This window comes from Ambystoma mexicanum, chromosome 4p (assembly GCF_040938575.1).
Source record: "Ambystoma mexicanum isolate Mex_15411 chromosome 4p, UKY_AmexF1_1, whole genome shotgun sequence".
NCBI classification, from domain to species: Eukaryota; Metazoa; Chordata; class Amphibia; order Caudata; family Ambystomatidae; genus Ambystoma; species Ambystoma mexicanum.
In genome coordinates, this window is record NC_090927.1 from 1,066,709,344 (window position 1) to 1,066,724,757 (window position 15,414).

The 15,414-nt window shown below is 50.1% G+C and overlaps 1 protein-coding gene across 1 annotated transcript in view; it reads right to left on the bottom strand.

Annotated features, from left to right (window-relative positions):
• RWDD1 (RWD domain containing 1) overlaps positions 1 to 4,095 on the bottom strand; it is a 279,324-nt gene extending 275,229 nt beyond the window's left edge. The window contains exon 1 of the mRNA XM_069606657.1: positions 3,681 to 4,095. Within this exon, the coding sequence (XP_069462758.1) occupies positions 3,681 to 3,753 (73 nt within the window). The 5' untranslated portion in view covers positions 3,754 to 4,095. The remainder of the gene's footprint in view (positions 1 to 3,680) is intronic.
• Between the last annotated feature and the right edge of the window lie 11,319 nt (positions 4,096 to 15,414).

A 15,414-nucleotide genomic window follows, 5' to 3' on the forward strand; every position in this document is an offset into this window, starting at 1 on the left:
ATTGTTAGCGGAGATAGCCAAGGACTTTTGGCACTCCTGTCTGGAGTCAGGGACTGCGGTAATAGCAGAATATTTACCAGGCGCTCAGAATGTAGTGGCGGACTGGAACTCCAGCGACTGGAGGCTAGACAGAGCAGTCTTCCAACAGATAGAAAAGCTCTGGGGACCGATTCACACAGATCTGTTTGCGTCCAGACTGAATGCTCAGAAGAGCAGATTTTTCAGCTGGAGGTTTAGACCCAGCAGCATCAGGGACAGATGCCTTCCTACAAGATTGGAGAGAAGAGATGCTATATGCGTTTCCTCCATTCGTAATGGTAAGCAGAGCTTTATCGAAAGTTCGCAGGGAGGCAGCGAATCTGATAATAATAGTCCCGATATGGAAGTCGCAAGTATGGTTTCCAGCGCTGATGGAACTGATAGCAAACTATCCAAGAATATTGCCGCAAAGAGAAGACCTTCTCACTGACCCAGTTGGGTTGTATCACCCTCTGAGAGCGAAGGGGACGCTGCCGCTGATGGCGTGCAGGATAGCAGGAGACGCTGGAATCTCCCAGGAATTTCGGCGCAAGCTGCGAGCCTCATCGCAGAGTCATGGGCTCCATCGACGAGAAGGAGCTACGACGCAGCATGGAACAGATGGTCAAGGTGGTGCAAAAGGAGAGGTTTTCATCCCGTTTCTGCCCCTTTAGTAGAGATTCTGAATTTTCTAGCAGAACTCTTGCAGGATGGCAAAGCCTATCGAACGATTGGAGTATATAGATCCGCAATATCAGCAGGTCATACTCCGATAGAAGGAGCCCCAGTAGGGGAGAATGTAGCGGTGATTAGACTTCTAAAAGGGATCAGATTCAGAAAGCCACCGCAACCAAGATACAAGTCTCTATGGGACATTACAGTCGTGCTACAACTATTAGCAGACTGGCCCGGTGATAGATACTTATCGCTAGGCAGACTGTCAGAAAAGTTGCCGATGCTTCTGTGCATGATTTCTTGTAGAAGGGTGGCAGATGTCAGAGCCCTGGAGATAGACAGAATGGTATACGGTCCAGACGGAGTGACTTTCCATCTGGCCAGGAGGACAAAGACAGCCTCCTCATCAATAACATACCCATATATGCAAGATCATCCAAAATGGTGCGTGGCCGCATGCATAAAAGAGTATGTGAATAAGACAGCGGAGCTGAGACCGATGGGGACGACGCAATTGCTGATAGCGCGCAGGAAGCCGCATAAGGGCGAAGCGACAGCCACCATAGCGAGATGGGTTAGAGAAGTTATGACTCTAGCAGGAATAGACTTGGCAAAATTTGGAGCACACTCAGTGCGAGGAGCAGGGGCGTTCAAAGCACTGAGGCAGGGTGCAACTTTACAAGATATACTGAAAGCAGCTGATTGGGCAAGTGATAATACGTTCAGAAAGTTTTACTTTAGACCTATTAACACACTGGCAGAAGCTATGGTAAGAAGCTTTGAACAAGCATAATGCTCGCTTCCGTCTTGACATAGAATGAAGATTCCCCCTGCTAATAGCGCAGGGAGCTCTTGATTCTATTAAAGACAAGGAGGCAAGCATTACTTTCCCGCCCTAGATACAAGGGAGAGACAAAAAGGGATGACAAAGTAATGCACTGTGATAGGTATCTAAATGTATAACAAGATTTTCCTCTCAGAATAGGGTGTGTATCCGCCGCCCTAACATGTATTGTTATTTCCGTTTTAGGAGACGATCAGAAGAACAGCTGAAGAAGCTTGAGAAAAGAACAAGGAACGTTGATCAGGATCGCAAGTTAGAATGCGAGGGATCTTTGCCGCAGAGGTCTACGGTTCAGAGACTTTCCGGAACAAGTTGACAGTTCAGTAATGGTTAAGATTGCAGTTCAAAAGCAGTCAAAGAAGAGGAGGTTACAGAAAGAGGAACGACTAGGTCACATGACCAGGACACTGGGAACAGGGACCTAGGGTTGATGGGAAATGAAGTTTAAAAAAATTTAAAAAAAATGTTTGTTTTCAATGTAAAGTTGGACATTTTATTGATTTGTTCAAACTGCTGGAGAGCTAATAATGCTCGCCTCCTTGTCTTTAATAGAATCAAGAGCTCCCTGCGCTATTAGCAGGGGGAATCTTCATTGTCTCACCTTTTAACTATGTCCATACCGATTTTTAAACAACCTTGGATTTATCAGGACTAGGATCCGAGATATACCTTTAAACAGTCTTAAGTAGACGAAGAACTCCAATGAGCTGGTATGTGTACATACTAAAATGTACACAGGCAGGTAAAAGTCAAATGAAAACCCAATGGGCATTAGCTCAACGTGCCCTCGTATAACATTTTAACGTGTATTTTTTACTGAACAGGTCAGGAGTTGGTGAATATTGTGCACGATCACGGGGGGAAACACTGTTGCCTAGACATACAAATTTGAGCCAGACAAAACGCCAACATATTCGAAATCTATCGACACGCTTCTGTGTCGCTGTCTCATTCCCAAGGTGCCCATCAATACGCGTTTGCCACTGCGTTCGTTTTAACAAAGAGTAAGAAAAAACAAGAAAAGCCCTTATAAAGTCAGGTACTGGTGCCAGCGCCTATGTGCTACATTAAGAGGAGGGAGTCCGAAGGAGTGCAGCGCCTCAGCTAAGAGGTGAGAGGAGAGTGTGATGACCTTTCCAACAAACATTTATAATTTATGACAAGTATTTCATGTTGACGGAAATCATACTCAACCCTCAGCTGAGTTATCAATCACTCAAGTTAGGGTTCTTAAATAGGGATTCTAAGGTAAAACTGCAGCAATGGCAAAAATGTTTGGGGGGTTAAGGCAAGGAAAATTGGGTGTCTATACAACGTTTCTCGAATTTCGGTGAAAGAGGAGGGTCAACTTGCTATCAATAGAAGGGCCCTCTGTAATTGAATTGTTGCTGCCTGTTAATGCATGTTTGAACTTGAACTCTTTGCTCTCACATGTAAGAGATTCGACAGGCTTTATCGCCCATTTCCCATTGGTGACTTGGGCTGATCTTCACGGCACAGTGCGGTGTTCAACTTTATGAATTTGGGAGAGCTTGAGCCCTCCCAAGCTTGTGGCTGACTCGGCCGCTGATCTCACCCGATTCAGGATGCTGGCTTTTTTACTGAGTGTGTTCTCCAACGTGCGCCCTACAATACCACATTTAATTCCCAGAGCTCTCAAGCCCACGTCTTGCTTGAGTCGGTCACCCAGTCTGGTTGTTTAATTTGAATTCTGGGCATGACAGTCCTAAATTTAAATGGGGAAAAAACGACAAGTCCCATAATGCAAAGAGTAAAATGTAAAACCTTAACACTGTGGTGCAACTGTCGGCTGGGCCGTGCGTGCCCACGAACAAGTCACAACACACGCATGGGATGACGGAAGAGTCCATGCCATCTAGCACATCACGTATTTTAAGTAAGTGTACTCTTTGATGAGGCAGAACAACTGGCAGGAGTCGGACTGGCATAATCCTATATGTCTGATAAGAAGGACGGAGAGGGACTGTGGAGCCCTACCTAACGTTCACCACTTCGGAACATCTGTCCAGAAAAGATGCACTCACGAATACACTGGTCAATGTAATTGAACAGCCATGCTCAATGGAAATCTACGCGAAGTCGCACTAGTTTCACTTTACAGCCACTAAGCTCACCCTCGCACCTGTAAATGAGTCTGGGTAGATGGATTCCAGAGCCTCCAGCTCGTTACGCTGCTCCTCCCGGTAGTCTGTCATGATTGGCGACCTCTGTCCATGGGCTGCAAGAAGGGAGGCAGCAGAGCCCGGCAGCAGCACGCGCAGGGTAGATGGAGAGCGTGACTCGGAGGGCTGCACAGGCCGAGGCCCATCCACCGCTCATGGAGCGATTGGCCAGGCCTGCGCGGCTTCTGTAACTCAATGGGACAATTGATAATACATTAATGGCCCAAATTTCTTGGGGAGGTTTTAGGTTTGTCTATTCTACAACAACGTCCACGAAACAGCAGAAACACGCAAATGACAGCTGCCATGATTAGGGGGCAAACTAAAAGAAATATGTCATGATCGATCGCTCGGAATGAACATTCTGGTCTTACTGGGATGGTCATGAGCACGTGGTAAGATATACGTAACCAGAAAGTGACAGTCACAGAGCACACCCTGCAAACTGTCCGCCATGATGAAAGATTATTATTATACGTGACTTGCAAATGCAACATACACACATGGCAACTTGCTGTATGTCTAAGTGGCGCGTCTTCCTTTGTCAATATATTTTTTCATTGCGTTACAATATAGAAATTTGTGATATCGTATATGTTCACTGTCATCATAGTCTATAAGATTATTCTTTTGATTAACCATATTTCTAATAAAACAATATGATGGTTAGGCACCGATAAAACAACAGCAGTCAAAAAGTTACTCATGCTCTAACTTCCGGGGACGGAAGTAAAAGGAATATTTTTGTACAGCTGTACATGTTTCAGGTTGCTTACTTTCATAGCTGTTATGACCGTGTTGTTTAGGGTAATCTTCATTACTCCAAGTCGTGTTCTTCCTCGTCCATGTATTTCTTCGGTCCCAACCTCGACTTCAGCAATCAATTCCACCTTTTTAATATAACATGTTAGTGACAGTTTTTTTAAAGTCCAACTAAGGGCTTTGTTACGTCTTTGATTAAAGGCGTGCATGCGCGAGCCTTGCTCTGGGCCGCGCATGCGCGGAAAGAATAAAGACGGTCCGTGCGGCAGTTGCCGCCGGGACCCCAGAAGCTACAGACGTGTGTCCACTTGTCTCATTGTGTGAGTGCATGCGTGTGAGTGTATGGGGCGGCCCGAGACACGGGCTTAGCCACCACATTGGCGACGAGTTCGGATGCGAAAAGAAGGGCATTTTGACACACGCGAGCGTGTCAATCAGAGATCTCTTCCCTTAACGCAGCACGGACCTGACACGCATGATGGCGGCCATTTTTCATTTCCAACGCGTGTGGTAGTAGCGGCCCGCAAGGGTGCTCGTGCGCTGCCCACGTGTTAAGGAAGTCATTCGTCTTCAATTTTTGGAACCCCTGTGTTCCTCTGATCCAGAGGACTGCAGTTACAGCTGGTGAGGAGCCATTCTCCACGGCAGAGAGCTGAAAAGGCCATCCAGATCCTGATCCACAGCCGGTGGCAGGTGCCAGGGCTGATGCCCATCACAGCAAGTTGCAGTTTACACAGCAAGGTACATCCGAGTCTGTGTGGAGTCAGGCTTGCGGCCTCCAGGATAAAGGGAGGTGCCAGTGCGACCTGTGAAAATGACGGACAGCGACAGTGAAGCACCCACGCCGGCAAGAGCGACACAACGGCAACATGGCTTACTACAGCCAATGCAGGAGTTTCACACCTCTGGTCCACCCTCAAAATTGGGCCCCAAATGGCTCCTGTGGATAAAGAAATTAGACATGTTTTTTACAGCAACCGGGGAGACCGATGATGACGCTGTTGTATCCGCCCTGCGTCCTGCAACGCGGTGACGCAGGGCGTCTAAATAAAAGCCCCACCCCCGCGGATGGGAGACAGTTCCGGGCCAGAAACGTGTGGCATGTGTTATTTCGCTCCTGCCGGAGCTGCGCCGCTGCGGCCTACTTCAGAGGCCTACAACGTTCTGTCTAACCAGGCGCCGCAGGGCGGAGCCAGAACGTTACACTGGCGACGAGGGAAACGGGACCCAGCACACGCGTTTGACACCCTGTCAGCTGTTTGCATTAGCAGCGACACGCGAAATTCTTGGACACCCGGTGGGGGGGGCACACAAAACCCCCTGCCCAAAAATCATCTCAATCTCTACACGAGCCCCAGTTGCTAGCGGAGATACAGTCTCAACATATGGCCATAAGGGACTGCAATACTTGACCACTGACATCCAGGGGTCAAATGCACCACGGAACAACACTGGAAGACACTACATACGCAGCATGCACGTGTGATCACGGCAACCAGACATTGTGAGCACCTGGATCAAGGCAGCAGACCTATCCACCACAGCTCGAGAATTCAGCCACAAAGGGGACCACAGACGCCTGAAGCTACGCACCAAGGTGAGGCGAAAAACCCCATCAGGGGACAGTGAGGCCCTCCTATGGCGACCGGCACGTCCACCCCCAGGCCCGGTACGCCTTCTAGACTTGCTGCTAATCTGTCAATGTCATCACTGCAAGCTCGCCTACAAGGGGGCTCCTCTGTAATAATACAGCCCTTTGACCCATGCACGGATCCATCATCAGTTGGCCCCCAGTGGCAACTATGGATCCAAAAATTTGAAATGGCAATGGAATGTAAGGACATAACTACCGCCAGAAAAATGAGATCACACCTGTTGCTAAATGTGGGGGACGAAGTGCTACGTATTTTTAACTCGCTAACCGTCGATGATGGCCAGGACATTTACCAGCAAGCGAAGGATGCGTTGACGGCTCATTTTCTCCCACAACTCAACCCTGATTACGAAACCTTTATTTTCTGCACCACAATACAAGCAGAAGAGGAGACCTTAGATGCCTACCACACCCGACTCAGGAAGCTGTCAATATCCTGCGTGTTCACAGACATTGAGAAAGAAATTCGGAGACAGCTCATCAACGGCATCCTATCAGAGAAACTGAGGAGGATGGTATTGAGTGAAAAAGGCATCTCCCTAACACGCATCCTGGAATTGGGTCGTCAAAGAGAACTGACACACGCTAGGGCAGCTCACATGGGCACTACACTTCAAAAACTGAAGACTGCCCTAACAACAGCCATGGTAGCCCAAGTCACTAATAGACAGTCGACGAGGGATGAGGCCGGTGGCAATTACACACATGCCAGATGGCAGCCACAAATCCCGGGACCCATGGAGTGCGGATGGTGTGGTGGACCGCGACATGGATGGCGAAACTGCCCGGCGCAAGGGACGACATGCGGTGCATGTGGCAGGAAGGACCACTATGCCAAGGTGTGCCGGTCCTCGGGTACTCAACAACCGTCACCACAAAATGCTGAAGAGAAGAGTGGGACCAAGAAGAAGAAGCAAGCTAGTGCCCAACAAGTGGAAACAACAAACTCTTTGACGGAGGAAGAAGGGGATGACACGACTGGGGCCCACCAGGAGTCTGGCAAAGAACAGTGGAAGAAAGCGAGAACAGTCTATCTGGTGTCAGCTCTCAATCATGGACATGCCACCCCGAGAAAAGGGCTCAGGAGGCGCAAGTGCCAGGTCACACTCCAAAACCAGCAAATATGGATGACCATAGACACGGGGGCATCCGTGAATGTTATGCCCATGAGCACATTTCAGACGCTGCAGCCACAACCGAACCTGAAGGACACGGACACTTTGCTGTTCGCATATGAGTGTAGGAAACCTCTACCGGTGGTTGGCAGATTCCGCACCACCCTCAGCCATGGTGAAAACATGTTACCGTCCAAGATTTATGTGGTGGATGCAGGCATCGAATGCCTTCTAAGTGGTGATGCAGGAGAAGACTTGGGGCTAGTTAGTTTCTTTTGTCAAGTAAAGGACGCACAAGAGGTCGAGAAGTTCCTGGCACAGTATCCTAACCTACAAAAAGGGATATGATGTTTAAAAGGAAAGGCAATCAGACTCCACATTGATGAGTCGCTCCAGCCAAAGGCAGTAATACACAGGAGGACCCCATTCCACTTGCGAGAACAGTTGGAAATAGAACTCAAACCGCTGGAGGAAGCTGGCATAATAGAGAAAGTAACAGGACCTACACCATGGGTTTCCCCGATGGTAGTCACAAAAAAACCCAAGCAGCCTGGTAAAGTCTGAATCTGTATAGATATGCGTCTCCCAAACACTGCCATCAAGCGGGAACACCACATCACGCCTACTCTGGACGAAATCTCATGGGGTCAAAGATATTCTCCAAGGTAGATCTGAAGGCAGGATATCATCAGCTCAAGTTGCACAGGGACTCCCGATACATAACCACTTTTTCGACACACATGGGTTTGCGAAGATACAAGCGCCTGAGTTTCGGGATCTCGTCGGCTGCCAAGGTTTTTCAAAAGACAATTCAGGAGGTCCTCTGGGGCATACCAGGTGTCCTGAATGTGAGTGACGACATCCTGATCCATTCTCATGACAGAGTAGAACACATGAAGAGGCTGCACATGCAGACTAGAAGGAGCTGGACTAACAATTCACAAAGAAAAGTGTGAATTTCTCAAAACGGAAATATCATTTTTTGGCTACAAGTTCAGCAGCACCGGCATCTCAACGGATCCCCAGAAAGTTGCAGATATCCAGGCCGCGAGTCCACCCACCACACCTACCGAAGTGCGCAGCTTCTTGGGGATGGCCACATACTGTGTGAGATTCATCCGGAATTTGGCTACACTCTCGGAACCCCTTCGAAAACTGACCAAGATCAATACAAAGTGGGAATGGGGGCAGGTATGTCAGGACGCTTTTGAAAACATCAAAGAGTCACTGTCGACAGACACCAAGATGGCGTACTATGATACCACGCTCCCAACTGAACTATATGTAGATGCCAGCCCAGTAGGCCTAGGGGCCATCCTCACGCAGGTGACCAAAGAGGGTGAGCAAAGGCCAATTGCATTCGCGTCCAGAGCTCTCACAATGACGGAGCAACGATATTCCCACATTGAGAAGGAGGCAATTGCCGTACTATGGGGGTGTTGCCATTTCCACCTATACCTGAATGGCAGAAGGTTTACGATATATACAGACCACAAACCCCTGCTGCCTATCTTCATGGGCACTTCCTCCCACCCGCCGGCCAGAATAGCCCAATGGCTATTACATCTCCAACAATACAACTTTGAGTTGGCCTATCAGCCGGGAAGCGGAAACCCGGCAGACTTCCTCTCAAGGCACCCTCGAGCAGCGACTCCACAGGAGGTTCGAGTAGCTGAGGAGACCGAGGAGCATATCTGCCAGGTGGTGCATGCTATGAGACCAAAGGCCGTCAACCTTGATGACATTGCAGAAGAAACACACAAAGACCCGTGCTGCGACTTGATAAAGAACACCATTATTTCTGGCAATTGGAAGTCATTCATGAAGAACACCCACAACAGGACAACGGAGGCAAAGGCGTTCCTCACGGTGATGTTCACCATACGGCAGGATCTATCCATCACGGAACAGGGACTACTACTCAGGGGAAATCGAATCATCTTCCCGCCGGGCCTTCAAGACAGAATAGTGGCGTTAGCCCATGAAGGACAGCAAGGGATGGCCCGGACCAAAGCTTGCATCCGGCATCGAGTGTGGTTTCCGCAGATAGATGAGAAGGTCGAGAGACTAATTAACACCTGTCTACCATGCCAGATAACCGGAGCTCCACCTGATCCAGAACCAATTTGTTCAGCAGAGCGAGGACTTGGCAGATGGGACACGATAAGCATCGATTTTTTGCAAACTGCAAGAAGGCCTGTACATCCTAGTGGCCATTGACGACCACTCCCAATATCCCGAAGTCGAGATTGTAGACTCTACGGCTGCGTAAGTGGTCATCCCTGCATGGAGAAGATGTTTGCGACGCATGGACTGCCCACAAGAATCAAGAGTGATAATGGGCCCCCATTAGAGGGGGAGGAATTTAAACAATACCTGCAAGAACTGAACATACGTTACCACCACATCATGCCAAGGTGGCCCCAGGCGAATGGGGACGTAGAACGATTCATGAGGACACTCAACAAAGTTCTGAGGCTATCAAGAGCAAATGCGAGTCCTTGGAAGGTTGACTTATATCGTTTTCTGCGAAACTACAGGGTTGCCCCGCACAGCACGACTGGCGTCCCGCCAGCCGACCTGATGTTTGGCACAGTCATAAAGTCTTCCATACCACATCACCCCAGCAGAAGCCCGGACAGGATTGACAATGAGCGCACCAAAAGAAGGAGAACGGGAGCCAATGCACACATGAGTGCCAAGCGGAGGTCGAAACCATCCAACCACCAGGCGGGCGACCAGGTAGTCATGCTGCGAAACCCGACAAAGTCCAAGCTGGACTCCCGCTATGAGTCTCTCTCATGGCTGTCAGTAAGAAACAAGGGACCATGATAACTGTACAAAGAGGACACCGACAGGTGACACGAAATGCGTCGTGGTTCAAGGCTGTGCCACGCAACCTATGGACTGATGGGGAATGTCCCCAAGAAGATGAAGACCCCCAGCCGAACGAAGGAGAACCCGATCACCTTCATGGAGAAGAGGAAGTGAGTGACAGAACGTGGGAGCAGTGGAGCGAACCTGACATGGGTGAGCCGGACATGGAAGGTGAGACACCCAATGAGACAGTGGGGCCCAGCTCCTGGGGTGGGAGATATGGTTTGAGAACCGCCACCAAGCCGCCAGCTCGGCTCAAACACTATGTGTGGTTGTCAGCCCCACGAGAACTATGAGACGGGGAGGCACCTTGTTTGTAGTTGAAGTATTTGCTAGATGTGTATGACATGTTTTGTTTGATGTTGAGTTAAGTTAAAATAAAGGAGGAATGTTTTATCCGCCCTGCGTCCCGCAACGCGGTGACGCAGGGCATTTAAATAAAAGCCCCGCCCCCGCGGATGGGTGGCAGTTCCGGGCCGAGATACCAGCAACGTGTGGCGTGTGTTATTTCGCTCCTGCCGGAGGTGTGCCACTGCAACCTACTTCAGAGGCCTACAACATTCTGTCTCCCCAGGTGCCGCAGCGCAGAGCCAGAACGTAACAGACGCGAAAGTGGCGACATTACTCTACTCGGCAGGTACGGATGTTCTGCGAATCTACGAATCACTGAACCTGTAGGTAGTGACTTATGCGGCTGTCAAAACAGCGCTCCACAATAATTTTATTCTGTTGTCTAATGTCGACTTCGATAGATTTCTGATGTGCGGGGAGAAACAGCACAATGACGAATCTCTGGACCAATTTTGTGCACATCTGAGGCAGTTGGCAAGCACCTGCAGGTGGGACGATGAAGAGGTCATGATTCGCAATCAATTGATCCAGGGTTGCAGCTCTGGCAAATTGCGAAGGCAGATCCTGCGGGAGCCAGGTATGACATTGACACAGATATTAGACAATGGCAGAGTGTATGAGCTCGCTGAGATAGAGGTGCAAAGATGGATGCGGCGGTGCGCCCATGTAAAAGTGAGGAGGCGTTTGCAGTGGGGAGACAAGCCCCGTCAAAATCTCGCTGGAGCCAGAAACGCCAAGAAGCAACACCTACACACGGTACACCAGCTGTGTGCCAGTACTGTGAGTATGATTTGCCACACTCGGAGGACTGTCCGGCGAAGACTAGAGTCTGCAGGAGATGCAACACGCCGGGACACTATGCCAGGATGTGTCGAGCAGCTGCCCCAGTAACCACGCACAGAGGGCCAGAGAGAGCAAGTGGAGGCGGTTTCAGGAAACAACGAAGCATCGCCACGTTAGAGCAGGACACCCAAAGGCTCCATATTGCAGAAGAAGAGGAGGAAGAAATCTTCTTTATCTCAAATATAGCTACGGGGGCACAGAAAAGGAGGCAACCCACATGTGTCGTGGACATTCAAGGTGCCCCTACACAAGTACTGATTGACACAGGGGCTTCTGTGTGTGTACTAGCCACTGAGCACTACGAAGCCATCCCGGGCCCGCCCCTGCTGGACAAGTCAAAAGCCAAAATATTCACGTTTGTGGGTGACACACCCCTACCGATTCAGGGTATATTTGTGGCGCCCGTGACCCGTGGGACCAAAACCATCAAAGCGAGATTCTTCATCACTGACGTCAGCCCACATTCGCTGCTAAGCTGCGCCGCGTCGGAGGCATTAGACATTGTGCACTTTGGGCTTGAGGTGTACCAAGTGGACGTCACTCAACTTCTGGACAGGTTCTCCAGCATTTTTCAGGGAGTGGGCAAACTGAAGGCAGCCCCAGTGCGCTTGCATATCGATGACACAATTCGGCCCACAGGCGCTAAAACATCGAAAAATACCCTTCCACCTCCGGGCACAAGTCGAAAAGGAGCTTCAATTACTCATCGAGATGGACATTATTGAAAGAGTGGAGGGGCCAACTCCCTGGGTCTCGCCCATTGTCGTGGCGCCTAAACCGAAACAGCCCGGTGCCGTCCGCATTAGCGTGGACATGCGACTCCCGAACGCTGCCACCAAACGGGAAAGGCATATAACACCCACGCTGGACGACATTGTGGGTGAGCTACAGAGGGCCAAGGTCTTCTCCAAGCTGGATCTGAGGTCAGGATTCCACCAGCTAGAACTTCACCCGGACTCGAGGTATATAACAACCTTTGCCACTCACGAAGGCCTCTACCAGTTCAAACGTCTCAGCTTTGATGTGTCCTCCGCCGCTGAAGTTTTTCAAAATGCCATAAGAGGAGCGCTTGCAGGCCTGAAGGGCGTGCTCAATATGAGCAACAACATTTTAGTATTTGCAGCGTCCCAAGCCGAACACATGAAGCGGTTGGAGTCTACCTTGCAAAGGCTGAAAGAGCTAGGCCTACCCTGCATCGAGGGAAGTGCAAATTCTTTAAGGATCGCATTGGATTCTTTGGATTCACTTTCCACGCGAGCGGGATATCGCCAGACCCAGAGAAAATCAAGGACATCCGTGAGGCCGCGGCACCCCAATCCCCCACGGAGGTGCGCAGTTTTCTGGGGATGGTCAATTACTGTGGCCGATTCATAAGAGGTCTGGTGTCCCTATCTGAACCACTCCGGGCTTTGACAAAAAACGATGCCACATGGGTTTGGGATAAGAAAGAACAGGAAGCATTTATGGAGATCAAGAGGGCACTCTCTGACCAAGACACGATGGCATATTTTGACCCCACTGCGGAGTCAGAGATAGTTGTAGATGCCAGCCCGGTGGGACTGGGAGCTGTTCTCATGCAATCAGATGCCAGAGGCGACATGCGCCCCATTGCCTATGCGAGTAAGGCCCTCACAGACACTGAAAGACGCTGCTCACAGATCGAGAGGGAAGCGTTAGCGATCTTGTGGGGTTGCCGGCATTTAAGCCTGTATAACCTCGGGAAGCCGGTAACAGCTGTGACTGACCACAAACCACTTTTGCCAATTTTAGCAGGAGTATCGTCGAAGCGCCCACCTCAGATCGAGCGCTGGATGCTTGCCCTCATTGAGTATGGGGTTAAGTTGATGTACAGGCCCGGGACAAACAACCCAGCTGACTACCTGTCCCGACACCCGAACTACGAGAGAGGGCAAGGTCCCAGTGAACTGGTGGAGTGTCAAGAGTTTGTTCACAACATCGTTGAGAGTGCAATGCCGGTGGCACTGTCAAGGAGGGAAGCAGTAGCCGAAGAATCGACGGCCGACGAAGTTTTCAAGATCATACAAGCTGCGATACGCAGTGGGGAGTGGAAGGAAATACTCCAGAACAACACCAGGCGAGAGGACAGGGCACAGAGAGACCTTCAAGCCCTTTGGAAAGTGCGAGATGAACTCTCAATTTCAGATGATGGGTTATTACTGCGAGGGCGACAGATCGTCATCCCACAAGCGCTGAGAGCCCGGGTCCTGGAACTGGCCCACACCGGCCACCAGTGGGTCGCAAAGACAAAGGCGCGACTGAGACCAAAAGTTTGGTTTCCGGACCTAGAAAGCCAGGTGGAAATTCACGTGCGGAGGTGCCTGCCATGTCAAGCGGCGAGCCCGCTGGAAAGAGCTCCACCAACCAACTCCATGGAAAGAAGCGAAAGCCCCTGGGGCACAGTCCACGCCGACTTTGGATCAACCGGGAGGGGCATGTACTTTTTGGCCGCAAAAAGAACCAGTTCGCGCTGTACATGAAGGAGAAGGGAATTCAGCACCGAAAAGTATCACCGCTCTGGCCCCGTGCAAACGGAGAGGCTGAAAGACTCATGAGAACGCTGAACAAAGTCTTCCAAATATCAGCAAACGGCGGAGGAGAACTAAAGAAGAACCTGGTTGAGTTCCTCCGGGAATACAGAACAACACCACACCACCACAGGAGTCGCCCCGGCCGAAGCCTTGTTTGGACGCTGTCCGAGAGGGCACATCCTGGAAGTGGAGGGCTGCGAGCCCGGAGTCATCGACAACGACAAGGTCCGACAGGAGAGAGTAACCCGCAACGAGAAAGAGAGTGTGAGGAGAGGCCTGCAAGAGAAGGAGGTAGCGGTAGGAGATTCGGTACTCATGAGGAACCGCCGACCTGAAGGAAAATTGTTGCTTCCGTATGAGCCACAACCGTGGACTGTTACACATGTAAAGGGGTCCATGATAACCGCTGCCAGCGAGAGAGGGACAGTCACCCACAACAAGTCCTTCTTCAAGAAGATAGAAGCCTGACACCGAGAGGAAGAACCGGAAGAGGTTCCTCCACCAGAGGAGAGTGCGGAGACCCCTAGGCCAACACACCAATGGACATGCCACCACGTGACAGGACACCGTTGCCGACCCCGAGGAGTAGCAGCCGATACCCGGTGCGACAGGGTCGCAAACTACCTGTCCGTCTGAAGGACTACGTCCTGGACTCAGGAGACTGAGCCGATGCTTGAGTCAAGTCAGCGACCCACGTTGGGTCAGTTTAAAGTTGTTATGTTAATGTTTTAATGTTATCTTTTCTGTTTAAAGAAAAGGAGGGATGTTACGTCTTTGATTAAAGGCGCGCATGCGTGAGCCTCGCTCTGGGCCACGCATGCGCGGAAAGAATAAAGACGGTCAGTGCGGCAGTTGCCGCCGGGACCCCAGAAGCTACAGACGTGTGTCCACTTGTCTCATTGTGTGAGTGCATGCATATGAGTGTATGGGGCGGCCCGAGGCTCGGGCTTGGCCACCACAGCCTTCATTCAACCATATCCCAGGCAGTACAAAAAGTCCACTCTTAGTATAAGGCATTATACCACCTTAGAAAACGTAGTTGCGTAGACAGAGCACCCATGCTTATCTTAGGAGGGAGAGTGGGCTGTAGCTCAGTACAAAAAAATTGTAGCATGCATAAAGGAACTACATAAAGGAACACTGAAACACTATGTACTGTAAAAATAAAGGGTTTATTTAAATACAAGTAGGCCAAGATCATAGTTTAGATTAGTTTAATTTGTTTATTTGTCGAGCGCTGCCGAACCTTCGGGTAGCTGGGCACTAATTCTTTAAGTACAGCAGTGGTTCCAGAATGTTGCACACACAAGTAAGTGAAAATGGTGCATTACAGTATGGTTCGAAGGACCTGGTTACAGAATGGTAGTGGGCGAAGCATAGTATATTATGACAGGCGGTTCCAATTACGTTTGCAGTACACATAACATACATTCGGTTGGTCAGGCGGATAATAGAATAGTTTCAGAAACATAAGTGCGGTATTGGATCCGTTAAGGAAGTCTAAGCCTTAGTCTGGTTATTGTTGGGTGCTAAGCAGTTCCTT